Source organism: Prosopis cineraria, unplaced genomic scaffold, assembly GCF_029017545.1.
Source record: "Prosopis cineraria cultivar Desert tree isolate PC_DT_omini unplaced genomic scaffold, ASM2901754v1 PC5, whole genome shotgun sequence".
NCBI classification, from domain to species: Eukaryota; Viridiplantae; Streptophyta; class Magnoliopsida; order Fabales; family Fabaceae; genus Prosopis; species Prosopis cineraria.
In genome coordinates this window covers 29,086,920-29,102,193 of record NW_026555336.1, presented here as the reverse complement: position 1 = coordinate 29,102,193, position 15,274 = coordinate 29,086,920, and the positions used below count along the sequence as shown (strand labels likewise).

The 15,274-nt window shown below is 33.1% G+C and overlaps 1 protein-coding gene across 2 annotated transcripts; it reads right to left on the bottom strand.

The window, feature by feature from the left end:
- Window positions 1–4,305: 4,305 nt before the first annotated feature.
- Window positions 4,306–9,739, bottom strand: LOC129311977 (origin of replication complex subunit 4). 2 transcript variants are annotated; one of them, XM_054954507.1, is made up of 16 exons: window positions 9,453–9,739; window positions 9,247–9,337; window positions 9,099–9,155; window positions 8,495–8,542; window positions 7,635–7,685; window positions 7,507–7,550; window positions 7,367–7,430; window positions 7,112–7,198; window positions 6,770–6,861; window positions 6,595–6,676; window positions 5,745–5,830; window positions 5,535–5,644; window positions 5,313–5,405; window positions 5,167–5,231; window positions 4,900–5,043; window positions 4,306–4,558 (listed from the first exon to the last, which is right to left on the bottom strand). In XM_054954507.1, exons 1-16 carry the CDS (start codon window positions 9,560–9,562, stop codon window positions 4,523–4,525), a joined length of 1,260 nt encoding a protein of 419 aa, XP_054810482.1. In that variant the 5' UTR covers window positions 9,563–9,739; the 3' UTR covers window positions 4,306–4,522. The 2 variants fall into 2 exon arrangements, with proteins under 2 accessions (XP_054810482.1, XP_054810483.1); XM_054954508.1 differs by lacking the exon at window positions 4,306–4,558 and having other exon boundaries at window positions 4,903–5,043; window positions 5,356–5,405.
- Window positions 9,740–15,274: the final 5,535 nt, after the last annotated feature.

The following is a 15,274-nucleotide window of genomic DNA, read 5'->3' as shown; positions in this document are numbered from 1 at the left end:
ATGGTAAGCACTCACCGTCAATGAAGGATCTAAAATGAGGCACCTCAGAGGCCTATCATGAATCTGCTCAGAATTTAGCATCTTACTATTAACCAACATCACCCACAACCAATCACACAATGACAGATTTACATATCATGAACAAAGATAATGGATTCACCGAAGTACATCATATTTAAACTTATCCATTATCTAGGGGAAAAACAATACATTTCTTTTTAGGTCAGGTACAGCCCATCTCCTTGGCAAACAATTTCCACCTTATGTCCAGATTTGGGCTTCCAATTGTAAATGAAGTATAACCTCTCTTGTTCTAAAGGTGGCTGTGCATTTGAGAAGAAGGGTGAAAGCAAGAAACATGAAGACTTTATACTCCTAAAGGACCTTCTTGGAATTGAAAAGGCAGTCATGGGGGTCTCGCCATAAATTTGTTTGTGGAAAGCATCCTCCTCTTCTAGCACACCTAAGTGAGGAGGCTCCACTATTACTAACTGTAATCTATGTGCGACAACATCATGAGTTTCCCTAGAGTCAATAGTAATGGGGCTCACTTTAGCACCAGCCTCAATTTCACTTGGGTCCTTGCTTTCCGCATTCACCCCATGCATATCACTCCCTTCACTAAGGTCATCTTTATCGAGCACATTGCTTGCCCTAGCTCCCATTGACACCTCCTTACATTTATATTTCATCTTTTGTAGCTTAACCTCCAGCATAAACTGGACAATATCTTCTTCATTTGATTTATCAATGGCTAGACCAACACCCTTCCCTAACTCCAATTGTAGTTGCAACATCCTCTTGGCAATAGCATCATCGAGTGATTCCATTATTCGGCTATATATATGAGACATTTTTTTGCATAAAAGGCACAAATAAGGCCATGGAATATAAATGAAAATGACATATCAACTACAATACTCAACTTAAAATATCAGATAATTAAATGTAGGGTGTGAAGGATCATTGGCTTGGTTGTCTTTTTGCTGCCCATGTTCTATGGGTGACACTTGTGGGGTAGATTTTGTGGGTGCCTTGATCATTCTAAGCATTGTGGGTCTTGTGCGTTCCACTTTTAATGCAGAACTTGAATATACGATCCCTTAGACACTCTTCCTCTCCCTCATGATAGCTTGCTTTATCTTCCCATTGTCCTAATAGAGTAAAGCATTACTTGACTTGGCAACCTTGCTACCATCTAAGGAAAAATTTTAAACAAATATAATCTAAAATCACAAGGCGAAAACATTATCACATACACAAGTTAATCAACATGTAAAAACAATCAAATAATGCTACTTACCATTAAGAAACAGAGGCAGCCGCCAATGTATGATTTTTTCTTACTATTAATTGCAGCCTTCTTATATTGCTCGACTTCCCTCATTTAACTCGTTAACAACAAATCCACTTCAATTGTAGGAAGTCAAAGCTGTTTTCCTGTAAGAGATGATCTTAACCAACCATGAAGTCACTTCTCCTCTTATAAGAGGACACAAAAGCGTACTCAATATGTACAAAATAAGCAATACCTTAAACGAATCTTCTTCACCTTTAATGATTATGCTTTTAATGTCTGAAAATTTGCACCCAACATACTTCCCTTTCAACTCATTATATAGCTCACCAACTTCTTCAACCACCTCCCCTCCTTTTGGTAGGCCCATAAGTGTGTGCACGCAATTGGCATCAACTTGTCGCTCAATTTGCCTTATTGATAGCGTCCTTACTTCTAGGTCAATTGCTCTCATCTAACTTTTGTATAGAGCATGGTTTATTTAGGTGCACTTGATGTCAAGGAGCTTTCCAAAACCAATTGCGTTGGCCCTCACCATGAGACTTTCACTTTGCTTAACATGTTGAACCACTTTGATAACTTGCTTAAGCGAGTAATATGTAAGCAATTTCTCTTTTAATGCTTCATTAGATGAAGACATGCATGGTTCATGACGCCTTTCATCGTTGGCCATTTTGTTAAATTGTTTCCTGTCTTCTTCAGATAGATTTTTTCAGTCCTTTCTTGCTTCATCTACAACATTTTTTAGACCTTTCACCTTGCCTTTATTTTTCAACTCATGTGCATAAATGTGCAATCCCCTGAACCTTGAATGACATGCATCCCTTCCTTTAACCATGGCTGCCAATGCCCAATGTATAGAGTACAAGTCCTAGATAATTGTATAAGATAGGGCCAGGTATTACTTGACACTGAAGATAATTCAATCACAATGCAATCATGTGTGTTCTGTGTGTGTTAGCATGATCATAAGCATGTGATTGTCCTATAGGCATGTTAGCATGATCACACATTATTTTACATGGTATCACATAATGGCTAACATGGAATGTAGGTAGGGGCATTGGAAGGTGCATTCATTTTACATGAAATTCAGTACAAATAAGATGTAATTTTCACACACCCAACTTTTTCATGGATTAATTTACATGAAAATCTTAGAGATTACCAGGTTTGGGCAATTGGAAGTTCATGGTCAATCTCATTTGCAAATTTTTGAATAAGCTTAGACAACATAAAGAACAGGGGGAGCAACTTAGAAGAAGAGGAAAACAGAACAATACTCGCTCGACCAAAATGGAAGCTTTCAAACACAATACATATCTAGTCATTGTTGCTTAGGCCACCACTACTTTGAAAGAGTTTGAGACTCATCGCTGAAGACTCATTGATCACAAGCCATTTGATTAGGGCATTGTGCGAAGAGATGAACTTGTCTTTCTTTGTGCTCATCGCCTAAAACTCGCTCACACCTCACACCGTTGTTGATTGTCTGTAGGAAGCAACCCTCACCATCTTCTCCCGTTCAAATCGAGCGAAGAAAGGAAGAAGAGAGTGTAATTTTTTTTTCAAAATTTTTAGTTTCTAGCAAGGGCATTTCAATCAGAACATGAAATGGTTTAATGAATAAAAAATTAACTTTGATCCTTCAACAAAATTTGGTCCTTGGGACCAATTTTGCTTCCAACATGGTCATTTTCACCAATTTCCCATAAAAGTTCTTGTAATTCATATAAAATATAATATGTAATTATGTGACACAAAAAATACATTTTTATTTTAAAACATTTTTAAATTTCATTCTATTATAATATATTTTACTCTTGCCTTGATTGATATTCTTTTTTTTTTTTAAAAAAAAGGCTCTACTAACTTGCGGAAATCATTTACTGAACAGGAAAAGTTATAAAAATAAAAGTAACCAATAAAAGGGGAACTGTAATTAAATGACCGTATGTAAATTATATGTGAATAAATAATAAAATAATACTAACGGTTTAAATTAAGATAAGGTTGTGTTAAAATATAAAAAGGAAAGATTAGAACATAAATTTGACTATCAACTAACACCAACTAATTCAAATTCATGCAGCCCCAATTAGGGGAAAGTTCTCTAAACATGATTTTTTTTCCCTTGTTTACAAAAGTTGAACTCAAAATCTAAGCATCAAACTCATTATCATTTTACCCAATTGTAATTAGCTAAGATATTATTATATTCTTAAAACATTTTCTAGAATAATCGTGTCTAAATCCAGTGTCATCTCTGTTGTTATTATTATTAGCCCTTCGTATGAATGCAATAAGAGAAATAAATCTTAAATACAATGCATTTCTTCTCATTTTGTGCCTAGAAAAAATTTCTTAATTTTTCAACTTTTAAGAAAAAATAAGAGAAATAATCTTTTAATTTTTCAACTTTTAATTTACTTGCAACTCAATTTCTTAACTTTTAAATCAAATATGACTCAATACCTCAACTTTTATTAGTTCTTTTTGTTTCTTTTCATGTTAATTTAGATCCCACATCAAAGAACAGGGGGTATTTTAAAATAAGATATGAACATTCTTTTTATCCTTCTTATTTAGCAAGGATAATTTTTTTAAAAAAATTTAAAAAATAAGGATCAAATTATAAACGAATCAAAAATTAAGGAATTGAGTTATAAATGAGTTAAAAATTGAAAGGCTACAAGATTAATTTTTCCAAATTTTTTTATCTCCACCTATATTTATGGCTAACCCCAAGCTCGGATAAAAGAGGAGGATTGTGTTAGGTTCTTAACAAGAAATGTAAAACTTTGTCAAATCTTGCATGGATATAAACAAACTCTTTCTAAATGCATCCTTTACATTCGTTTTGTAAATGAATTGTAGATCAACCTTCCTGTCAACAAAAATTAGGCTGTTTCCTGGCTAATTTTGAAGGCACTCATCCATAACTAGGTGTGTTAATTCTTCTAAATGCTAATCGGCAAGGTAAACACGTATCTTCGACCACTTTGGAATTTGCTAGCTTAAAAGATATGAATATATGAATCAAATTTTTGCCATATATCAGCTGCAGATTACAAAAAAGTTTTGGCAAAGAAAATTCAACTAAAGAGGACCCTCCTCAGCAGAAAATGCGGCTACAGCTGAAAAATTCTAATACCATAACTGACATTTACCTTCTTCACGCTGAGATGGTCAAACCTAGTGCGTACAATATCTCCCCAGAGGGTCTTAGCCTTCGCGATCCATTAACTTATGAAGAATGGCCTGCCAAAAAAAAAAATATAATGTAGCAAAGTTATTCTCCCATCACTATCACCATATGTATTGCATGTTATGATTCGCAATCAATGGTATTTACAATAAGAAAGATCATTGAGTGCAATTCATTGAAGTTAGTTATCACGTTAAAACACTCTCCAACTTTTTTTTTCTTTTTTAAGAGAACCGTTGAATAATAAAATGTCTATAATTTGAAAGCATTTTTCCCTCACTAAAAGCCATTCTTATATAAAGAAAAGATGAAGAAAATAAAGCAGAAAGCTACCAAATAGTTTAGAAGATAAGGCGCATAAAAAATAGGTAGGCTCATTTTGTCAGCTACTTACAGGGCATGAATGATATGCTTTTAGTCCTTGGTGTAGTTCAGCGGGAGAGATTAAAAGCTTTACAGGACGGAATTCGACAGATAAATTGTGTCCTCTATTGTCTGTGAAACATACCAGTTCACGGTTTATAAGATGTTCAAATGCCTGCATTACAAAGCAAAATACCACCCAATAAGCTTAGAGATGAAATTAAAAGAAAACATCACCATGAACTCATTTGTAAATATATATACGCATTGTCTCAGATAAATTATTAGAAACACACACCCTTAAGCAGACATTTCGTGCATAATAGTCAGAAGTCTGGAAGGAATCGTGTATAATTTTATACTCTGCAAAGTATGACACACAAATTAAGTGAATAATGTAATATTAACAGTAGACTAATGACACACTAGTTATCAAGGTTTGACCTTTCATTATAGAATTGAAGTTGCACAAGGTCTGTTCTTTTACCTCCAACCTCTTCATGCAAACCAGGATGTAAAGTTCTAATATGGAGCAATCTGTTTGACCAAGATGTCGAGTGATGAAAAGCAATCAATTACTCCAAAAAAGAAAAGGGGAGGATTAGAAAGGTTGATTATTTACTTTTCATGTGTGCTTGCGCAAATTAGTAAAAATAATTGCCATACTTTTCAAACATTCCAGTTTGGGTTGCCTCAGGATACTTGAGAATGCAGTTTCAAAGTTCTCGCATGTCAAAAAGCCAGTCTGTAAATCCATACAAGAGACAGCACAAAATCTGGAAAAGCATCAAACTTCAGTAAGTCTGTCAGGCCGTCTATCATTCACAGATAGCTTTGAAATCATTGTTATTTAGACAAGTGTAAAGAAATACTTACAGAAACCTCAGTAACTGTTTAACTGAGGAATCAAAATTCAAATATTTATTGAAGGTTTCTTTGAACCTTCTATCTTCTAATATATCCTAAATAATGTCAAGGATTCCGTTAGAGATTGGGAAGAGTATTGTTATTATTTTATTTTTCCTGAAAGAAGGCTATTTTTTCTGCACATCAACAACATTAAATACCAGAAGTAAATTAGCTGTTGTCAATCAAATCGATAGCTCATAACAAAAATGGTGAAACCAAACTGACAAAATAAGAGCACAAGCACCTGGAAACACATGCAAAACCAATTACTAAGTCTTCACAAGCACAATAGAAAAGGCACACAAACACCAAGTTGATTAGTGGCATAAACAGTTTATTCTCGATGGCACTATTATTATCATTCTAAAGGCTCAATAATTCCATAGATTCACCACTATAAATGAAGACCTATATGCAGCAGTAACAACAAAAATAAACCTTATCCCAATCAACAACTAGAATCAATTAAGAAGAAAGGAGAACCTCGATCCAGGTTACTTGAAGAGCAATGATTAATTCCACAGCTTTAGTATCTTTTGAACAGATGATTTCTTGACAAATTTATTTTTTAGGCTATTTTACTTTCTTTTCTCTCAGACCAAAACCAATTAAACATACGTTCAAAAACACTTCAAAATATGAATGCTGCAGAAAAAAAAAATTCTCAACTTTTGGGATTAAGTTAACTTTTTTTCATGAAAACCATAACATTTTGAGATGATGTCATCAAACACATTCAATTTCCTAGGCATGGATGTTAAGATGCTACCTGAATTAACAAACTATCAAGCTGAAAGATTCAACGTGAAAAGGATACTTGAATCTTTCTATTAAATTCAACAGCGTAATCATGTGGAAGGCTTGAATCCATCGGTAAAGACAGTATGTGCTCCAAAATTCTACACACAAAAGGTCAAAGAACAAGCCATTTATTCTCATAGTCATCATACAAGCCAAAACAGCCAGCGTGACAGAAATTAAAAGAAATATACCTCTTTGAGTCTTCCATAGAAGGTGGAAGGAATAATAACTTTCTATGTGAAAAACGAGATCGTACTCTTTTTTCCAACAGCTGGTCTGCATCCTGTAAGGGGGATCAGATTGATATGCTCAATTCATGTTATAATAGATTGTATTCAAATAAAAAATATATCCAATCAAATTAAACTAGAAAATTCTCAGTCCAATAACAACTCAAAAATCACAACAAAAACAATCAAATAGAGAGCTCTTTCCCCTTTGACAAACCAGGTAAGGAAATTGGGATACAACATACTAATATGATATTCAGAACAACTTGAAATTTACAAAGGAAGCAAAAGCAATGAACAAACCAGCCGGCAACTAATGCCAATTACAACAGCCTGTGATGTTACTGATTGCATGGCATCTAGCAAGCTATAAAGCAACCTCTGTTTGCCCTGTTCAACATCAGAATGAGAATAACGGCAATGTATAATTAGAAACATTAAATTAAACATGGAATTGTAGATAACATTTCACACAGAACACAATTAAGCCAAATAAAATTCACGGCTCACACAGGAAGGATTTCAATAATGGTTGAAGACAAAAAGGCGGATTCTTACCTGGGCAAACAGGTCAAACTCATCCAGAATAAATACAATTGTTTTATGTGCTAATCCGCACTCCCTGGCAAACAAAGATAACAGTTGTTTCAAACAGCTAAACAATTTACCCTTTTTGGATCAAGAAAGTTTCTACTCACTTTAGCATGGCTACCATGAATTGGGAGTTGTCGTCAAATGACGCCTATACAGGATTACATCAAGATCAAGAAATCACTATTCCATAGTTTATAATGCATATAAATCTTGTATAGGCTAGCCTTATTACCGCTTTTGAGAATTTCAGTTGATGCTTCATGCATAACTGCCTAGCTACTTCCTGATTAATCATCAACAAAACAACAAATGGGACATATTATAGTGAAAAAGGGGCAGTGTGATAATAAAATCAACAAGTCAAAACAAATTCAACTTAGGTTATAAAAAATGTGGGAAAATTAAAGAAATAAGTAACACACAAGCATCATTATATTGAATTTTTCAAATTTATATATGAATTGTTTATATTCAGGAGTGCATGACAAAGTAAATAGTTTTCAAGAGAGTGTGTGTGTATGCAAATTCAAGTCCTCGTAGGATCAAATAGAAAGGATTTTATCTTCAATTCTATTACATGTCTAATCAGATATTACTACTCCTACAAATCCATAAGTTATCCAAAGTTATCTTGGTCCATCATCATCCAATTTCTTTGAGCATTTACAAGTATAGATAAGAACTCACTAGATCAGAGATAAGAACAGAAAAATAGCAAGATTTGAGGTTTTTGGTAGCAAAGAAAAGTACAAAACATGAATGCCATCAACATTCTCATCATGCAGGGTCCAGATTCTATGTTGCTACAAGAGAAGCAGAGAACAAACTCCATCTATGCCCTCCAATAAGAGTGGCCATCTGATTTTGTGTTTGCTTTTTTTTTGTTTTTTTGGGGAACTCAGGAGCAACATGGAGCAATAGAGAGCAACAAAGAATCCGTTTTCCATGGCAAGAAAACCAATAAAAAAGAAAATGAAAACTCAACAATTAGAAATAAATGTTCATCTCTCCTGAGAGAGAGAGAGAGAGAGAGAGAGAGAGATTTTCCAACTAGTACTGCATCAAATCCAAAGCCAGGTTCTAAGCTCTAACCTTTAATGCACAGTTGTCATCACTATGTAAAAGCCCACTCAACCTGATCTGTCAAACAAATACAAAATCCAAAAAAAATGCGATTCAAAATGAGAACAAACTTACTTCAAATCCACTAATTCCCTTTTTATTCAGCACATGGTTGTCAACATTATTACGCCCCACAATAAAGAATCAACAATTAAACTTATCCTAGCATTTTGCTATGTCACCCTAAGTTAGCATGAAATTATACGCCATTACCATGCATTTGAATAGGTGATTTTAAGAGCAGTTCACTATGCTATTGAAAAATGTTATAAAAGATGAACTATCAAACCAATTCATTATACCAACACACCCTATATCACAATGATATTAATGGTGCTATTCCACTGTTGGTGAAAAATCGTATATAACTCAGGTAGGGAACTTTATTCATTAGTTCATTTTTGGCCACCATATGCGAACTTTAATTTGACGGAAGGAAATTAAAGGTTTGATTCAATTATCGTCATCAAACTACGAACATAACTCCATTCTATCTTGAACAATGTGAAGAACAATACGCTTGGTTTAATTCCAACAGATATCTCAAAAACGTGAAACCCAAGGGCAACCCTACCACTGAAATCATGTCTGGATACTCCACCAATAAATCTCCAAGAACGAGCTCCAAAACCTAGCGATATTTAAGATGTTAACTTTGTAAGCGCAAAGCAATATGAAGAAACCCCTGATCAGAACTTGCTCCAAAAGACTTATAAACAAACCGCAGATTTCCCAGAGCCGCGGGGACCAAGAAGCAGAATAGAATTATTGCATGCCTCAGTAATGGAACTTGATATCATGAATTTCAGTTTACTGCAAATCAATAACGCGCAAATTTCTAAGCATATTAATTTAGTCGTTAGTCAATTAAATAAGGCAATAAAATATCTGCTAGAAAACGAAAACAGAAAAAAGGGGGAAGCAAGACCTGTGGTTGCTGTCCGGAGAATCGTGGAAAGGCTTGAATATAAATTTGGGGTCACAGATTCTGCTTCTTAGTAGGCTTAATGCCTTCATTTTGTGACTTTCTCGCCCCATCGGCTCCGATTTTCAAAATGCGAGCAAACCGATAAGTTTAGAATATAAAAGGAGGGAACAAAGCAGATAAAAATTCAAAAGGAGGGGACGAAGCAAGCAAAAGAGCAGGCTGGATTGTGGAGAATGAGAGGCAAGCAGAGAAGACCAAAGCAAGAGCGGTGAGGGGTTTTTTGCGCGGCTTCGAGAATCGCACGTTACGAACTTTAGAAGGGTAAGTATGTAATTTTAAATTTGGAGGGAAATGCTTCTTTAGATAATTCTTTATTATAAAATAAAAAGAAAAAATATATGTAGATCATTCTAGTTTTCTTTAATTTTAAATTAAGTACCTATAATTTATTTTATTTTAATTAAATTTTTAGAGTTCGATCTATAATATATATCAACCTCTAAAAATTAAAATTATTAATGCATGATTATTTTTAAAATAAAATACTTTTTTATAAAAGATTTGATTTAATATTTTTGGTCAAAAAAGAAAAATAAAAGTTGTGTTAATATAGTGTTTACATTTTATTAAATTTTTATAGAAATTCTATAAGTTTAAAAAGTTCTCTAAAATTATGGCAAAAAAAAGTTATTTAAAAAACATAACCTAATTATGATAGGGGACATGGAAGCAGAATCGTGCTAATTTAAAGACAGAACCCTAAAACACAACAAAAATACAAGAATAAAAGGAAAGAGACAAAATTTATGACAAAAATAAAGAAAAAAATTAGATAAACAACAGGATAATAATCCATGATAAAATCCTTTAGAGCACCTGCCTCTAAGAACCTCAACCTTTGAAGATACTACAAGAGTTAATCACGCTTTTGATCACGTCTGTTTTTCACAAATGAAATGCCACCATAAAGCATCAAGGCTAATAAGAGTTATAAATTTTAAAATGAATAATTTCATTTAACTTCTTTTGTGTTTACAAAAGTGAGCATGCCTAATATATATATATATATATATAACTATCAATTAGGGTCGAGCACGTCGGGCCAGCTTTTTTAAGCCCAAAAATAACTAGGGTTGGGCTGCTATATTGAAAGAAAAAATGGTAATTTGGGCTTAAAAGGGCCGGCCCTTTTAAGCTCTTTTATTATTTTTTTAAACAAATTTTAATATAAAAAAATAAAAGATTAAATATATAATTCAAAGAAATGAACATATTAAATGCATTCATCTAGCCCTCATTCATTTATTAAGATTTAGTTAATAATATTAGCTAAGTCTAATTTTTATTGGTATTAACTTTGATGTTGCTGTTTGATATTAGACCTAAATGTTTAAATTTTTTTTTATTGTTTTGGTGTAAATTGATTTAAATTTATTTTCTTAAACTTAATTGTATGTATAATGACTTTTTTTATTATTATAAATATGTTTTTTATAATTTTAAATTGAATTTTTTTGAAAAAAAATAGGGCTGAGGCCCTTAAGCCTTAAGGGTTAGGGTCGGATCTTATAAAAGAAAATCCTAACATATAATTAGGCTTATTAGGACCAACCCGTTTAAGCCCTGGCCCTTCAAGAGCAGGCCCTTTAGGGTCGGGTTAGCTTTAATTGATAGCTCTATATATATAGGCTTATAGAGAAGATTATTTTTGTAGAATTAAAACCCTAATTTTCCAATACTAAAAGAAGAAAGAAGATAATATGAAATAAATATTTAGCCACATAATTTAGGAAATGTGATCTTAAAATTATGAGATTACAAAACTTAAAAATAATATAATTAATCCTAATCTTTGAATAGATTTAAAATAGGAAATTATGACTAATCTTTCTCCTTAAGGAATCAAGTTAAAGGACCATTAAAATAGAAAATAATTTAGGAGACAATTAAGGGATTATATAAGATTTAAAATTATGCCACCCTTGATTTCTTTACTAGGGTTTCATGCTTCCTTACTTGCAAGAGGTTCCACTTATATTCTTCCTTGCATGGGGCTAGGGTTTGTACTTTTTGGGCTTGACTCTTCGTGGATTTGGATCTTAAGCACATTACACACGCCTAGAGACTCTCCTTTAGGCTTGAGAGGAGTACCCCAATACTTTCTAAGCTCTTGGACTTCTTGCACAAGATTAAACAAGGCTTGTTTCATGGCTTTAGTTCGGGCTCTTGTCATTGGACCTCCAATATGTTGTAAATGGTCCTTAAGCATGTTGGATTGAAAGTATTGGGCTCCTTGCTCCTTACCTTAGGCTCCTTTCATGCCACCATGCCCATGATTACCATCCTTAAGTTTTGTTGCCATTAATGCCATGTCATCTATGTTATGAGGTCCATCATTCCCTCCCAGTTGGAAAGGATTCGTCCTCAAATTTGCATAATCATATAAAGATAGATCAGAAACATTGAATGTGGCACTAACATTGCCATAAGAGCTAAGAAAATTAATCTTGTAAGCATTATCATTAATTTTTTCTAAAACTTAAAAAGGTCCATCTTCTTAGGCTTGAAGTTTGGATTTCCTTTGATTAAAAAATCTCTCTTACCTTAAATGTAACCAAACCCAATCTCTAGGCTTAAAAATCACATGTCTCTTTCCTTTATTAGCTTGTTTGGCATATTGTTCATTCTTTTACTCTATGTTTGCTTTAACCTTAGCATGTAAGTCCTTCACAAACTCAGCTTTTCTCTTGCCATCAGTGTTAGCACGCTCAGAAAAAAGGCAAAAGTAAAATATCAATAAGAGATAATGGATTGAAACCATAAACAATTTCAAATAGAGAATAAGAAGTAGGAGAATGAACAGTCTGTTGTAAGCAAATTCAATATGAGGTAAACAATTCACCTAATTCTTCAAATTCTTCTAAATTATCACTCTTAGTAGTATAGACATAATTTTGCTGACTACCTCAGCTTGACCATCAGTTTGTGGATTGGCAGTAGTGAAAAAAAGTAACTTAGTCCCCTATTTATGCTATAGGATACCCCAAAAGTAACTAAGAAACTTTACATTCTTGTCACTCACAATAGTCTTAGGTAAACCATGCAAATGGACAATCTTTTTAAAGAATAAATTAGTAATGTTAATAGCATCATTAGTCTTAGCACCAGTTATAAAGTGTGCCATCTTAGAAAATCTATCAACAACAACAAATATGAAATCTTTGCCTACAGAAGATTTAGGTAATCCAATTATAAAATCCATAAAGATATATTCTCAAGGGTGAGAGGGGACAAGTAAAGGAGAGTAAAGTCCATGAGGTTGGATCTTAGATTTTGTCTGTCTACATTTAATGCATTTATCACAAACAGACATGACATCTTTTCACATGTAGGCCAAAAGAAATGATCAAACAAAATAGCTAAAGTTTTCTTTACACTAAAATGTCCCATTAAACTACCACCATGTGCTTCTTTAGTAAGCAACTCACGCATAGAACAAATAAGAATGCATAATTTGTTTTTCTTAAAAAGAAATTCATCAAATCTAAAGAAATCACCATATCCATAATTTTTACAAGATTTTTAAATATTTTTAAAATCAAAATCAGTTTTATAAAAATCTTTTAGAATCTAAAAGCCAAGTAATTGAGCATACAAATAGGAAAATAATGTATACCTTAGAGATAAGGCATTAACAATGACATTTTTTTTGCCTTGCTTATGCTTAATCATCTAAGGAAAGGTCTCAATAAATTCTATCTAGCGAGCATGTCTCTTGTTCAACTTACCTTGAGACTTGAAAAACTTTAGACTTTCATGATCAGAATGAATGATAAATTCCTTGGGCCATAAATAGTGTTGCCACATTTCTAAGACCTTTTTTAGAGCATAGAAATCTTTGTCATAGGTGGAATAATTCAAAGCTGCACCATGTAACTTTTCACTGAAGTAAGCTATGGGCTTAGAATCCTGCATTAAAATAGCACCTATACCAATACCAGAAGCATCTTATTGAATTTCAAATACTTTAGAGAAATTAGGCAAAACAAGTGAAGGGGCATTAGTTAATTTATCCTTTAGAGTTTGGAAAACCCTTTCTTGCATCTCACTCCATATGAAAGTTACATTTTTCTTAACAAATTCATTAAGAAGGGCAGCAATGCTAGAGAAATCCCTAACAAATCTCCTATAGAAGCTTGCTAAGTCGTGGAAACTTCTCACTTCACTTACATTCTTAGGGGTTGGCCATTCACGAATAACCTTAATTTTCTGCTCATCCACATAGATTACTTGTGATTCAACAACAAATCCTAAAAAAATAACAGAGTCCATGCAAAAGAAACACTTTTGAAAATTAGCATATAGCTTATATTCCCTCAAGGTGTCAAACACAGTTTTAAGATGATTCACATGATCAATCAAAGATTTACCATAAATTAAAATATCATCAAAGTAAACTACAACGAACTTGCGTATAAATTTTCTAAAAATATGATTCATTAATGCCCTAAAAGTACTAGGAGCATTAGTTAGACCAAAAGGTATAACTAACCATTCATATAATCTAAACTTAGTTTTAAAGGTAGTTTTTTATTCATCACTCTCTTTTATGTGAATTTGATGATAACCACTTCTAAGATCAATTTTAGAAAAGATAAAAGTACCATGCAGCTCATCAAGCATATTATCAAGTCTAGAGTTAAGGTAACGATACTTTACAGTAATTTTGTTGATTGCTCTATAATCAACACACATCCTTCAAGATCCGTCTTTTTTAGACACCAAGATAATAGGTACAGCATAAGGGCTAAGGCTCTCACACACGAAACATTTTATCATCAATTCCTCTACTTAGCACTAGATCTCCTTAGTCTCTTCAGAATTAGCCCTATGAGCAAGCTTGTTTGAAATAGCAACTTTAGGAAAGAAATCTATCCTATGCTTAATTCCTCTTAAGGGAGGAAGTCCATTAGGAATCTCGTTAGGGAATAGATCTCCATAATCTTGCAACAAAGAGACAAAACTAGAAAACAAAGTAAGGTCAAGAGTGTTAATAGAAAAATAAATATTTTTAAAAATTACAATAAGAGCTCACTCACTTATCAAAGCGTCTTGAATCTTACCTTTTTCACATAATAATATTTTCTTTTCACTATTTTCTTTCATGCCCACCATTCTTTTTTTCCTTTTTCTCACTTTCTCACCACTCTTTTTCCTCTTTTTTGATTGATTTTTAAGTAAAGCAATACTTTCTTTCTTTTCTCTCTCACTCATGCCATAATCAAGGAGATCCCTCCTTTGCTTGTAATCTTGAGCAATCATCAATTGATCTTCATAAGTTTGGGTAGGCTTAAGAGAATTTAATATAACAATCTTGCCTTTAAAAAGCACCTTGTAACAATTTCTGAAACTATCATGGCTAGCCTTACTATCAAATTGTCAAGGCCTACCTAATAACAAATGTTTAGAAAGTATAAGGGCTACATCATATAATTCATCACAAGTATAAACCCCAATAGAGAAAGTAATCAATACTTGCTTAAAAACCTTAATTTCAGCACAATCATTCAACTATTGCAATTTGTGGGGCTTAGAGTGTGGAATTAAAGGTAGAGATAATTTATCTATAAGTAAAGTGCTAGCTACGTTAGTGCAACTACCACCATCAATTATCATGCTACACACTTTCTCTTTGATGAAGCATCTAGTGTGAAAAATATGCTCATGTTCATCATCCTCCTTTGGTTTAATATGGAAAGCTCTTCTTACCACCAAGATAGAGCCAACAATACCATTACATTCAAGCTCATAATTTGATTCAT